This window comes from Hippopotamus amphibius, chromosome 8, assembly GCF_030028045.1.
Source record: "Hippopotamus amphibius kiboko isolate mHipAmp2 chromosome 8, mHipAmp2.hap2, whole genome shotgun sequence".
Classification (NCBI taxonomy): Eukaryota; Metazoa; Chordata; class Mammalia; order Artiodactyla; family Hippopotamidae; genus Hippopotamus; species Hippopotamus amphibius.
In genome coordinates this window covers 140,968,971-140,982,149 of record NC_080193.1, presented here as the reverse complement: position 1 = coordinate 140,982,149, position 13,179 = coordinate 140,968,971, and the positions used below count along the sequence as shown (strand labels likewise).

Sequence of the window (13,179 nt, the reverse complement as noted above, 5' to 3'; positions counted from 1 at the left end):
TTTGGAAATTACTAAGTTAAAGGTTGTTTAATGGCTTACTAAACATGAAAATGAATATTTAAATAGTCTATTAATCTCAAAGACCATGAGAACCAATTACTTCATTATGTGAATGGGTGAATTTCAAAATAAAATTAAATTTCAATGTAAGAACAAAAAAAAAGGAAAAATTAATTGTCCTTGTTTTTTAAATCAATACAAGTACTTATTTGAGAATGTTTTAGTTTTGCTGTTATCCAATTTATTTAGTATTTTATCTGAATTCATATCTGATGTGCTAATATAGAGATGGACTCTTTCCACACCTCTAAAAATCTTTTCCTTCCCTTTTTGTGTAATGGTGTTATTACTCCAACCAGATAAAGAACTTAGAACCACATCATCTTTGATTTCAATAATGAGAAATAGAAGAATATATTGATAAAAGTATACTGGTTGTGAGAATTTGAATACCATTCTTTTAGTCTGTGATGGATATAGAAAAATTAAATAAGGACATTGATATATTGAATAATACAAATAGTAAAAATGTTATAAATATATATTATCTCAAAAATTATATATACAGAGAATTCTTATTTTCAATGGCCCATAGTATTGATATATTTATACAAATTGCCAACGTACTGAATTTCAAATTGTCTCAATAAATTCAAACAAGCAGACATTGTATGGTTATTATCCCAATAAATTCAAGATAGAAGACATCATATAGGGCTATTATCTAATCACAATGCAGTTAAACAAGAAATTAATAATAAAATGATAGAAAAAATATAGCCACTTGAAAAATTAAAATTTTCCTCCCAAACAAAATATAGGATTAAGCAGAAAATAAAATATATAAATGGCTGCTTAGAAAATAAGAACTTTTTCTTTCAAAATCTGTGAAATTGGACCAAGCAGTCATTGAATGTCTTCCTATTAACAAGAATGATCAAGAAAGGATGAAAGAACATGACAAAGAACTTATTTTGAGAAATTAGAAAAAGAATGACAAAATAAAGGGAACATAAATAAAGGGAAACTAATGAATTATCAATGTAGCAGATGATATTAGTATAGCAGATGGTTCTTCGGGAAAAAAAATCAATGAAACACACAAACTTTAGTGTCATTAGCAGAATCCTGAGATGACACCAATGACTCAATAAGCTAGGGTTCAATTTATTAATATTTTTATGTATTTTAATCTATTTTTATTTAATACATTTATTATTTAGTTTTAAATTTACTTATTAATGTTCTTTATTTAGTTTATCAATCAAAATCTTGTTGCCTCTCATGCATTGCCTAGGCACACTTCAGCTCAGTCACTTCTGTATCTGTTTTATTTTGTTTGTTTTTCTTTTCTTTTTCACACTAATGCTATTTATTTATATTATGTATGAAGTTATAGAAAAAGCACTAACATTTTTCTTTGGTTAGCGTAGTTTATCTAGAGTAGATTAACTGGCCTGAGCCTACTTGCCTGTGGTTTGGACTTTCTAACATTCACTTGTCATTTTATCTGATGTCAGTATGATAAAGTTTGGGTAAGTTTCCCTCACTAGTGTGAGAATCAAGGTCTATCAAGCAGGTCAGCCAGGATGTGGCTTATTAGGCTTCTTTTGTAAAATGTTACTTTAGGGAATTATTTAAACCAGATGTGAATACTAAATTAAAAATAAAATCTGTAATCATGTCCCATTCCTGAAATGTATATGGACTCCTTCCCATTCTAAACGTTAAACTGCTTCATTTTGAAAAATGATACATACTTACATTAAAATGTCTCTTTGGGCCTCTTGTTTGGGTCTGTTTTTGTTTGCGGTTCTGCATCATTGCTTTAGCATGAGCCACACCTGCAATTCATCAACTATGATCTCAGTTTAGGTTTATTTCAAAGAGGACGAAGATTTTAAAGAACCTTATAAAGCAACCTGAATGTAGCATCCTTCCAGAAATTAAGTCAATTAGTGTGGAGATGGGCTAGATAAAAAGCAGTATGTGCTGAAACAATTGTGTGGATAAAGTGGTGAAGATGAAAGAGTAATTCTTCTTCTTCCACAGTGATGGGCAAAAACCACTAGAAGCAAGCATCTTGACTAAAGCACAGCTTCTGTGGAAGATAGATTTGGGAAATTTGGTTGGAAGGTTAAATTGGAGACAAATTTCATTTGGTAATAATATCTGAAACAGAAGTATCCACTCATATTCATTCATTCACCAAACATTTATTGGGCTTCTAGCGTAAGTCAGGCTTTGTGGTCCACAAAGGTCTAGAATTAGGTGAGGCCAGAATAAGGATGAACTTATAGTGTCCAAAAAAAGAAGTCACAAGAGTGAACAGAGTTCATAGGAATTTGGAAGATGAAACTGAGAGAAGAGTTATTTCAAAGGTAGAATTAAATTTGCCTTTACTGTCAATATTTGAAATGAATCAGAATAAACAAGGACATTTGAGTCTAGGTGCTGAAAGAATGACATTGCAAACAGTCCGAATCAGGAACTCGGTTTAAAAAGTAGGTTTAGGACAGGAAAAAAAAAAAAGACACTCCTTTAGTTAAGAGCAAGCTGAGTTTAAGTGACACTAGGCACACTTCTACTTTCCTGCCATAGTCCAGGCAGACCATGGAATACACTTATGTTGCTTAAGACGTATTTGAAAATTAATTTGTAAACATCTAGAGAATCACTTGTCTATACCTGGGAACTTTCCAAGAGTACATCTCCCATCTGAGTACTAGTAATGGGCATTTAATCATCTTTTATATCCTTTTAAAATTTCTAAAATATAGATTGACTCCCAACTGTATGTATTAAAGGAAAAATATACTTAGAAGTATAATAACTGGTAACATATTACAAAGTTGGGTTATAAAACAAGAATAGATAATTTTAAAGAATATTCTTAAGAATAAGTTTGGATATATTGGCAACAGCTCTCATCTCAAGAAAGTCTGACCCAGTAAGACTTGGAGTAACTATACATAAAAAAAGGTATCAATTTATTTTATCATCATCTAGGCAAGACACATTAGGAGAGGATATTTAGGGAGGCAATCTGTGGACATAAACAAATTAATTTTATATTATTTTAGGTTCACATCAGTGCTCACAGTTGCTAATTGGAAAACTGAAATCTGGGTGACCAATAATGATATTTAGTAATGAATACAAAATTTGATACGGAGCCTGGTATTTGGCACTAGGTGGGAAGAAATGTGATAAGCAAAACCTGGATTTGTCCCAAAATTTTAAAGACTTTTCAAACAGTACTTTTAAAAAATTTCTCTGTGAGCTAAAGTAATATTATATACCAAAATGTTTTATTGTTGCTTGTGCTTAAGTTACTATTACGACATTTGCTTTATAGCAAGTATATAATTAGTTTGACATAATAACTATAAACAAAGATTAAATAGAACTCAGGTCTACAGCTACCCAAAAGTTAGTTTTTTTGCATCTGATGAAATAATTTTCATGAAGATACTGAATACTTGTATCATGTAAAATTCCATTATTGGTTTATGTTATGAACAAAGTGTCTTTGTTTTTGTTTTTGTGTATCACTTCAAGATTGAATTGTAGATTTTCTTCATCTGTTAGACTCACCTTGATATCTTTTCTATGGATTATTTTCACTTTTAAACTGATGGAAGAATTATAAGCCTGTGAATACACTGTTTCTTTTGTTTCAGAAACAGTGTGGTTGCACAGAAGACAGAGCATGGGCTTTGGGCTCAGGAATAATTCTCTCAAATCTTGGCTTTCGCACTTATTGATTATATGACATTAGACAAGTTACTTAACCTGGCTAAACCTTAATTTTATCATGCATAAAATGATGACAATTGTACTAACTTCCCCTCTCCCACTCCTGCCGCTGGGGCTTCTCTAATTCATTGCACAATGAGTTGCTTAGAACATGGTTTTGATGGCCATTTGTAACTTCACAACATAGCAGTCTGATTTCATACATTGCCAATTATGGTAAAGGAGTTACCATAGATGATTTTATTTCCTCTTCTTATTCAATCACTCTTTTGCTCTAATCTTAAAATCTCTTCATTTCAAGGAGATGCCAAAATCAGCTTACAGTACTAATCCTTTCTTGTTAGGCTATTTCTTAGTTACCAAAATTAAAGTGATTTACTTTTTATGCCCATCTCGTGCTCAGAAACTTAATGAAAGCAGTAGCTCATCTGAAGGCAGCACTGTAGACATTGGAGCACCTGCCGAGGAACAGCCTGTAGTGGAACCTGAGGAAACCCTTGAACCTGAAGCCTGTTTCACTGAAGGTAAAGAAAATGACCTTCATGTTAATCTTCCATTTATAGAGTGCAGTTTTTTTTAGCTGTTGATCACCCAAAATGGACCACTCAGAATAGAACTTTGTGATCAATCTATTTCAATTACCTCTAATATGCTAACAGATTTAAAAACTCATGTTATGTTTTGGTTATATCTGCCCATTATGTGTAAGGGACATGAACATGGAGAAAAGATATTTTAATGTAATCAAAACTAAGACTAATTTATAATTTTTCAAATAAAATGGTGATTTCGCAATAAGTTGGCATCTTAAACACTAGTCAAAATTCTCATATACAAAATTTGCTTTAAAAATAACTTTTTGACTATTAGAGTCAAATGAGTTACAAATGCTCAAATGTATTTTTTAACAAAATCATTATTTTTCCAATGCTTGGCAGGTGGAACAGGAACTAAGCTCTGCCCAATGCCTGATCCCGGCAAAGTATCTAGTTGAGCCTGGCACAATACGGACAATAAGTCTAAGAGCTTTGTTTTCTCCATGATTAGTATTTCTCATGATCTGATTTTCTTGGGAATTTGAGTTTTGAAGATATGAACATATTTGCATATTCTCTATGTTGTGATTTTTTTTCCTCATAGGCCTGGTATATATTTTCTCCCTCTTCTCCTGTATAAATGATACATATCACTCAAAGTTCTCAAAACTACCTTCATCTGATCATGGTGAAAGAAAATTCTTATTCTTCTGAACAGCTATAAATAAAGATATTCATTTAATTCACCTGATAACTAATCACATATTATCTTATGGGAGTTCTTCTCTTTCTTTTTTGAATTGTTGTGCGTATCTTTACTGGCTTTTTCCCTCCCTTCCTTCCCCCCTTCTTTCCTTCCTTTCCTTCTTTCCCTTCTCCTTTCTCCCTTTTCTTCAAGCATACCTGGGTTTTTTTTGGCTTGAGGCAGGGTTCTCGAGTTTACATCATTTCCTAAAAACCAGATTGTAGGTTTTTGGGGGGAAAGTCCATGTTCTGTACCTTTTTACCTTTCTTCTCTTTTTCTGTTTCTTTTTTTTTTTAATATCCTCTATGGTGATTACAAAAGTGCTCACAAATATCTGTTGATTTAGTTCTTTTTTGTATTTTATTTTTTTATTGGAGTATAGCTGATTTACAATGTTGTGTTAATTTCTGTTGTACAGCAAAGTGATTCAGATATAGATGAAACACATGTATATATGTATATTCTTTTTATATTCTTTTCCATTATGGTTTCTGTTGATTTAATTCTTATTAGAGTGAGTGAAAGCAGTATAGGGAAGGCAACACCACATCAAAGCAAGACCATGCAAATCACATTTTAGTGGACTACATCAATCTTGAAAGTTATATAAGCTCTTCTAGGAGCACCACAAGAGAACCTAAACAGTAATAAACAACATTGTTGGGAGAGAACTTTATTATTACTCTGCATCCTCTTTAAAAAGGAAGTTTTCTATTTAGCATTAATTTTCACTCTAAAGTCCTTTCCTAGAGTGACTTCAACAGAGTACAATAGGATGATATAGTAGTACAAGGCAAAGCTACTTGACATGTGTTTGTACTTTACAATGTTCTTTCTTGGACAATAGCAGTTGGGTCAGAAAAAACAGGTATTATCCAGGGAACCGTTTAAATATGCTGAATAATTTTCACAACTCCACTCTGCTAATGGATGTACTCTTACTACCCCAGGCTTAGAGAGTTATCCTAGCAAGATAGAGATGGCAGTAGTAATGAGAAGATGAATCCCGGACACACCAAAGCATATCATTGAAGTGGCAGAAGTTATTTATCTACTCCTGTTTGAACATTATACTTGCAGGCTGTGTACAAAGATTCAAATGTTGTCAAATCAGTGTGGAAGAAGGGAGAGGAAAACAATGGTGGAACCTGAGAAGAACATGTTTCCGAATAGTTGAACATAACTGGTTTGAGACCTTCATTGTTTTCATGATTCTTCTCAGTAGTGGTGCTCTGGTGAGTGAATATTAAGCAAACATGCTATAATACTAAGTTTTAGAATCACCTAATGCTGATGACGTATTAATCCTTTCTGTAACGTTGTTTTATTATCCAATGCATTTTTTTTCCTGAACCCTCATTCTACATCCATTTCCATTTCCGTGGAATCAGCCATCACCGCTGTTTGATAACCCGCAGACTGTTACCTCCATTTATGAATTCTTCCTTAAACATATGTACATCACTATATCCATCCATCCATTCACCCATCCACCCATATACCCACCCACCCACCCTTCTACTCATCTCCAGTGCATTTTTAATTATCCCACTTCACACCTTCTAGACTATAGACAATGTATAACTATGCAGTTCTGGATTTACTTTTATTATCTATATATACACTTCTAACAAGCTATTTATTAATTTTTGCTTATTATTAAGTAACCCCCAAAATTTGTCCCTCTGCCTTATTCATTATAACCAAAGAACATGAGTGTTTAATTACTCATATTTTAACAAGAAAGTAAGCGTGGCAACTACAGTAAAGTCCTGTGGTCTGGTATATGTAACTTCTAAGTTCTGATGAATTTTGTTTATGAATGATATTATTATCTCTTTATGGATAGTCATAAATCCTTAGGGACCACTTCTCTGTCCCTTTTGAATTGTGTCCACTGTTCTTATGCTACTTAGAAAACAATAAATATTGGTAACAATAAATATTGGGCAGTGTGCCTAAGTGATCATTTAAGGATTGGTTTCTCTCTATATAAAGGTATTCATTTCATCAGAATCAATTTCTATTTATATGAAAATCACTTACAAAAATATAAAGTATGGCATATAGATAGCATTTTTAAAAAATTCTGACACAAATAGGGTTCTTAAGCCATAACATAGATGTAGATAGGCAGGTAGGTAGGTAGATAGATAGACAGACAGACAGATAGATAGGGATGGAAAGATGATAGAGCTTGTCTGATTGAAACACAATTACTTAGATTTCTTTAACTTAAAAGTGTATAATTCTAACACAGACCTATATTTTTCTGATGAAATAAATATTATCTACACACCACTTTAGACAAGAAATAGTTTTTCACCATTTAAATGAATATATACTTAGATATAAAATATCAAGTGAGGTTCATATTAGAAGAATACATACTATAGTCTAAATGAGAAGTAATTTCATCTTACCATTCCTGTCGCACCATATCTTTGCTGAGAAATATAAATTATCAACAAAATAAAGGGGATGAAGGGGACAAATGAACTCAACTATATAGTAAAATCAGTCAATGTGATGATCAATTACAATTTCTGCATTATGAAAAATATAAGCCTTTTAAATTCTTCAATCTCCTTTCTATGGCAAAAAAAAAAAAAAAAGCAAAAAAACAAAAACCAACAGGAGGAAGCAAAAGATATGAAACAAAAGGAATAAATAACTTCAAGTTAGGGTAGCAGCATCAAGATGTGATATCAAGAACCATTTCCTGAACAAGTCAAATTAATTCATTAGTTATGCTTTTACATATTCCTTCCAGTTAAATCAATAGAGAGCATAACTTTTACCTGATTCATTATAAGATCTTTGAGAGAAAGAAAAGACAGCACACTGCTCTTCCTCTCCCCTCCTATTCCAGTGAAGTGTTATACACACATGCCTACACACACACACACACACACGGTTTTATAAAATCAGGAAAAATATTTATATGTGGCCAGAAAAAATAGCTTATAATAGTTGTAATAGTATAATAGTTTCCGAAAGCTAAAATGCATACCTTTTCTTTATAGGCATTTGAGGATATATATATTGATCAGCGAAAGACGATCAAGACGATGTTGGAATACGCTGACAAGGTTTTCACTTACATTTTCATTCTGGAAATGCTTCTAAAATGGGTGGCATATGGCTATCAGACATATTTCACCAATGCCTGGTGCTGGCTAGACTTCTTAATTGTTGATGTAAGTGTCCTGCATACCTTTGTCTTCCATTCAAAGTAATTTGTCTCATCCAGAAACTAATTCAAAAATAGTGACTCTTTCTTTGATCTCTCTGTTGACAGGATATGCTGCTTAATAGACACTAAACTAATTCACTGAATAATAGTTTAGTTTTTGTAAGAAATAGGCTAATTTAGCTTATCTTACTGATTTAGAATGGGGGAGATGGGATTTGTGGTGGTTATCTAGGATAAACTGTGGGAAAAAAAACATATCAGAAGTCTGTAGGGAGAGTGGTGAAATAGGGTATGTTGTTTAAATTACTTATATTGTGAATCAGAATAGAGTTTGAATCCCAGCTCCACCACTGATTGGTTGTGTGCCACTGAGTAAGTGACTTAAGTTCCTCTGTTGATGAACACTTAGGTTGCCTCCGTATCTTATAAATAATGCTGCTGTGAACATTGGGGCGCATATACCTTTTCAAATTAGTGTTTTTATTTTCACTGGATATATACCCAGGAGTGGAATTGCTGGATCATATGATAGTTCTATTTTTAGCTTTTTGATGAAGCTACATACTATTTTCCATAGTGGCTGCACCAATTTATATTCCTACTGAATAGAAGGGTTCCCTTTTCTCTACATCCTCACCGATATTTGTTATTTGTGGTCTCTTTGCAGAGAGTCATTCTGACACATGGTGAGGTGATATCTCATTGTGGTTTTGATTTGCATATCCCTAGGATTTTGAGCATCTTTTCATGTGCCTATTGGCCATCTGCATTTTCTTCTTGGAAAAATTTCTGTTCAGTTCTGCCCATTTTTAAATCTATATTTACAATAGAATACTACTCAGCCATAAAAAAAGAATGAAATTTTGCCATATGCAACACCACAGATGGACCTGAAATGAATCAGACAGTAAAAGACAAATCCTGTATATTATCACTTATATTTGGAATGTAAAAATAAAGCCAACCAGTCAATATAACAAAACAGAAACAGACTCACAGATACAGAGAACAAACTAGTGGTTTAAGTGTGGAGAGGGAAGGGGAGGGGGCACAACAGAGGTAGGGGATTAAGAGGTACAAACTACTATGTATAAAATAAATATGCTACAGGGATATATTATACAGCACAGGGAATAGAGCCAATATTTTATAATTACTTTAAATGGAGTACAATCTATAAAAATGTTGAACCACTATGTTGTACACCTGAAACTAACATAATACAATAAATCAACTATACCTCAGTAAAAAAAAGAAACCTCAAAAGAATAATTGCTTCAGCATATCACAAAGAGAAAAATTTCTAATATTGAGATTTCAAGCATTAGCAGTTATGTCATGTTTCAACTCCTCATAATTTTTCATACTAGGCTTTAAATCTAAATATTTAATCCTTTTGAAAATTCCTGAGCTTTGCTTTTCTTTAGTATGCTTATTCCATGTTTGAAACTTTTAGTGGAAAAATGATGATTTTATTTATTATTACAAGTTGGTTTTTTATAGCAATTTCCGAAATATTTTAGGAAAATACTTCTAAAGAGAATTTTATAGTTTTGCAATAACAATGCTATTATTTTTCAAGATTCTATTTTAATTATTTCATAAGAATCAGTGTATCGCTCTGAAAAAAGACAAAAGGAATTATAGCCCATCTCAAATAATATAAAAATCACATTAAGTATAAGCAAATTTAATACAATTAAACATAAAAAATTTTGCAAAAATAGTATCCAGTATATTCTGAACTATCCAATACTAGCAATTCTCAAATCAAAGACATTCCAACTCTGTTTGGATATAAAGTTTTGGTCTTTATGTAGAGAATTAGACATCTAAAATTTTTATTTCTTAGTCTTACTTGCATATTTCATGCAAATGAAGTTAGTTTATTTCTTTATTTGGTAAATATTTATTGACTGGCCATTTGGGGCCAGGTACCATGGCAGAAGCTCTAAATTAGTATAAAAAATTTGTTTCATCATAGAATTACTTTTAAGTTACATTATTTGCATGGGAATAAACGTTAGAGAAGTGAAAAAATCACCTTCAAAAAATCAACATCAAAGTTAATGTGATAGCACATTAATTTCTGAGGGTATCAATTATACTCAGTAGAAAATACCAACACAATTTCTTGCTTTCTTTCTGGTACAATAGCAGTTTTTATATTTTACTACTAGCCATTGGCAAAGCCCTAAATTCAGCAGGCACTTAATAAAATAAAGGAAGGATAATCAATGATATTTTCCTATACCTAGATTTCTTCCTTTTTTTTAAATTAATTTTTATTGGAGTTTAGTTACTTTACAATGTCGTGTTAGTTTCTGCTGGGCAGCAAAGTGAATCAGTTATATGTATAAGTATAGCCCCTCTGTTTTTAGATTTCCTTCCCATTTAGGTCACCACAGAGCACTGAGTAGAGTTCCCTGTGCTATGTAGTAGGTTCTCATTAGTTACCCATTTTATACATAATAGTGTATATACGTCAATCCCAATCTCCCAACTCATGCCACCCTCCCTTTCCTCCTTGGTATCTATATGTTTGTTCTCTACATGACTTTCTTCCTTTTTAAAATCAATTTTTATTTAGGTTTTCTAACTAATTGAGTCATTAATAAGTCACATGACATTTAATGTTTTTTGTTCAACTAGCTTCTAATTCACATCATGAAAGTTGCTTTCTTTGCATCAAACTAAAAATATTTTCTTAAAATTTTAAAAGGTTTACTAAAAATATATAAACATTTATCTTCTGAGTAATTATAAACAAAAATTATAATTACTACAACATTGTAAGTCAACTATATTTCAATAAAATAAATTTTTAAAAAATTGTAATTGTTGCATTACATAGTAACTACAAATTGAATGACCATGATTTTTTTTAATTCATTTATTTTTGTGTGCTTGCAGGTCTCATTAGTCAGTTTAACAGCAAACGCCTTGGGTTACTCAGAACTTGGTGCCATCAAATCTCTCAGGACACTAAGAGCTCTGAGACCCCTAAGAGCCTTATCACGATTTGAAGGCATGAGGGTAAGGACAATGAAAGAACCTGAAGTACTCTGTTTAGCCACAATTACATTAAATTAAATTTTAAAAAAGGAAAACTCACGCATGCAAAAGGAATGGCAAGTCCTTGCAAAATTGCTACTTTTATCTGTTGCATATTTACTTCTAGGTGATATGCAAGAGAACTTAGGCCTCCCTTGAAATGATATAATATCATTTATCTGCTGTGCTCATTAAAATGACTTTACTTCCTAATCCATTTCGGGAGTTTCCTTACAAAGCTGTACACAAAAAAAGCAGATGCACTATTACAGTACTACGTGTAATGATGAAAATCAACTAAAGTGAATCCTACGTCATGTGCTTCTCATTTGTGATGGTCTAAACTGTACTTAATGAATTTTATTGAAAATAATATGAACCATACATGTGCCTAAATATAAGCGTAAAGGAAAAAACTGTTAAATTGTCAAAATTTTGTCTGTACAATGCCAAAATTTGCATTATTTGAATGTATGCAAGGGTTATTAAATATTAATATATTAAATATTAACTGAATTGTAAACTTTTTAAAAAAGTTATGTTAATATAGCGTCAATTTGTAACTGCATTAATCTTAATTTATATGAATAGTATCAACAAAGATTATATATAAATCTACACAATTTTTCATGAAAATGAAGTTAAACTTTTATAAGATAATGAACAGAAAATATAATTTTGACTAATGACCATAGATGATTCATAAATTAACCATAACTTAAATACCATTTATAAGAGTCACACAATATTTTATATTATTCTTTTAAGGAAAATTAAGCCATTCCCTATGATTCATGACAGGTTAAACATTTGACCATTATTGACTTGTTATTGTCCATGCCTTTTTAAAAATATAAAGCATTAATGTATAAAATGTATAATATAAAACTTTAGTTTCTTTCTTTTAAAATCAAATCTTCTTTTACCAAAGCAAAGCTGCTGAACCAGGTGTGAGTCCAACATAAAAACACTGCTCTTTTGCTGCCTAGGGTTTAGTTATGTTTATAGAAGCAAAGCTGTATTGTAGACTTACACTTGCATTTTCTAGGTTGCTGATAGCCTTATGCATTCTTTTAAAATAAATTTTATTATAAATGCCACTTTTTAAGAACTTAAGACTTCCTGATGAAGTCTTCAATGGAAGACTTCTGCAATTTTCCTAACATATATTAAAAAAGTTTCCTCACTAGAAACAATTTAACACAATATAATACAGTCTTACTTTATTTCTCACAGAGATCCTCATATTTTTACTAAAATGTTATTGGAAATTGTCTTCAGGCTATGTGAAAATTAAGTTTATTTTCCAAGTAAAATGTCACTTTTGTTTTAGACTGGTAATTTCAGTTCTGGAGAAAAACATAATTTTTATACTGTCTACTTGAAAACATTTTTCAATTTTTTGGAAAACATTTGATTGATTCTGCTGAATCAAAGTAAAACGCTTGAAAAGTTTTTGGAAATCTGAACAATGCTAAGCAGTTGAAGCTGTTATAATTATTTCAAATTTGACCTTTTGGAAGTTCATTAAATCCATGAGTCAAATGACCAGATATTTGTGTATTTAACAGCTTATTTCCATAACAATATTGACCCTGTGGGCCTTTAATTTTTACAGAAATAACCTTATCTATAATTTTGATCACTGAAGCTTTGTATATTATAAGGAGAGGCTAATTTTTGGAACTTGGAGTTTTAAAAAAATAAAATCCTTATAAATGCTGACAGAAGATGAACTAATCGTTTAAATGATCAGATTTATGAATGTGGTCCTTGCCTCGTAATGACAGCATTTATACAGCCTAAGATGGCCAATGATTTCAATGTGTATTTGGCATTGTAGAGACAAAATAACCTGATTATTGATTCTGTTTTTGTTTCTTTGTTTC

At 31.5% G+C, this 13,179-nt stretch overlaps 1 protein-coding gene across 6 annotated transcripts in view; it reads left to right on the top strand.

Annotated features, from left to right (window-relative positions):
- Positions 1 to 13,179, top strand: part of LOC130858752 (sodium channel protein type 1 subunit alpha) — an 83,708-nt gene that overhangs the window by 52,173 nt on the left and 18,356 nt on the right. For all 6 annotated transcript variants that reach the window (XM_057745718.1, XM_057745717.1, XM_057745715.1 and 3 more), the window contains exons 17-20: positions 4,163 to 4,283; positions 6,121 to 6,275; positions 8,067 to 8,240; positions 11,150 to 11,272. In XM_057745718.1, coding sequence (XP_057601701.1) covers positions 4,163 to 4,283; positions 6,121 to 6,275; positions 8,067 to 8,240; positions 11,150 to 11,272 — 573 coding nt within the window. The remainder of the gene's footprint in view (positions 1 to 4,162; positions 4,284 to 6,120; positions 6,276 to 8,066; positions 8,241 to 11,149; positions 11,273 to 13,179) is intronic.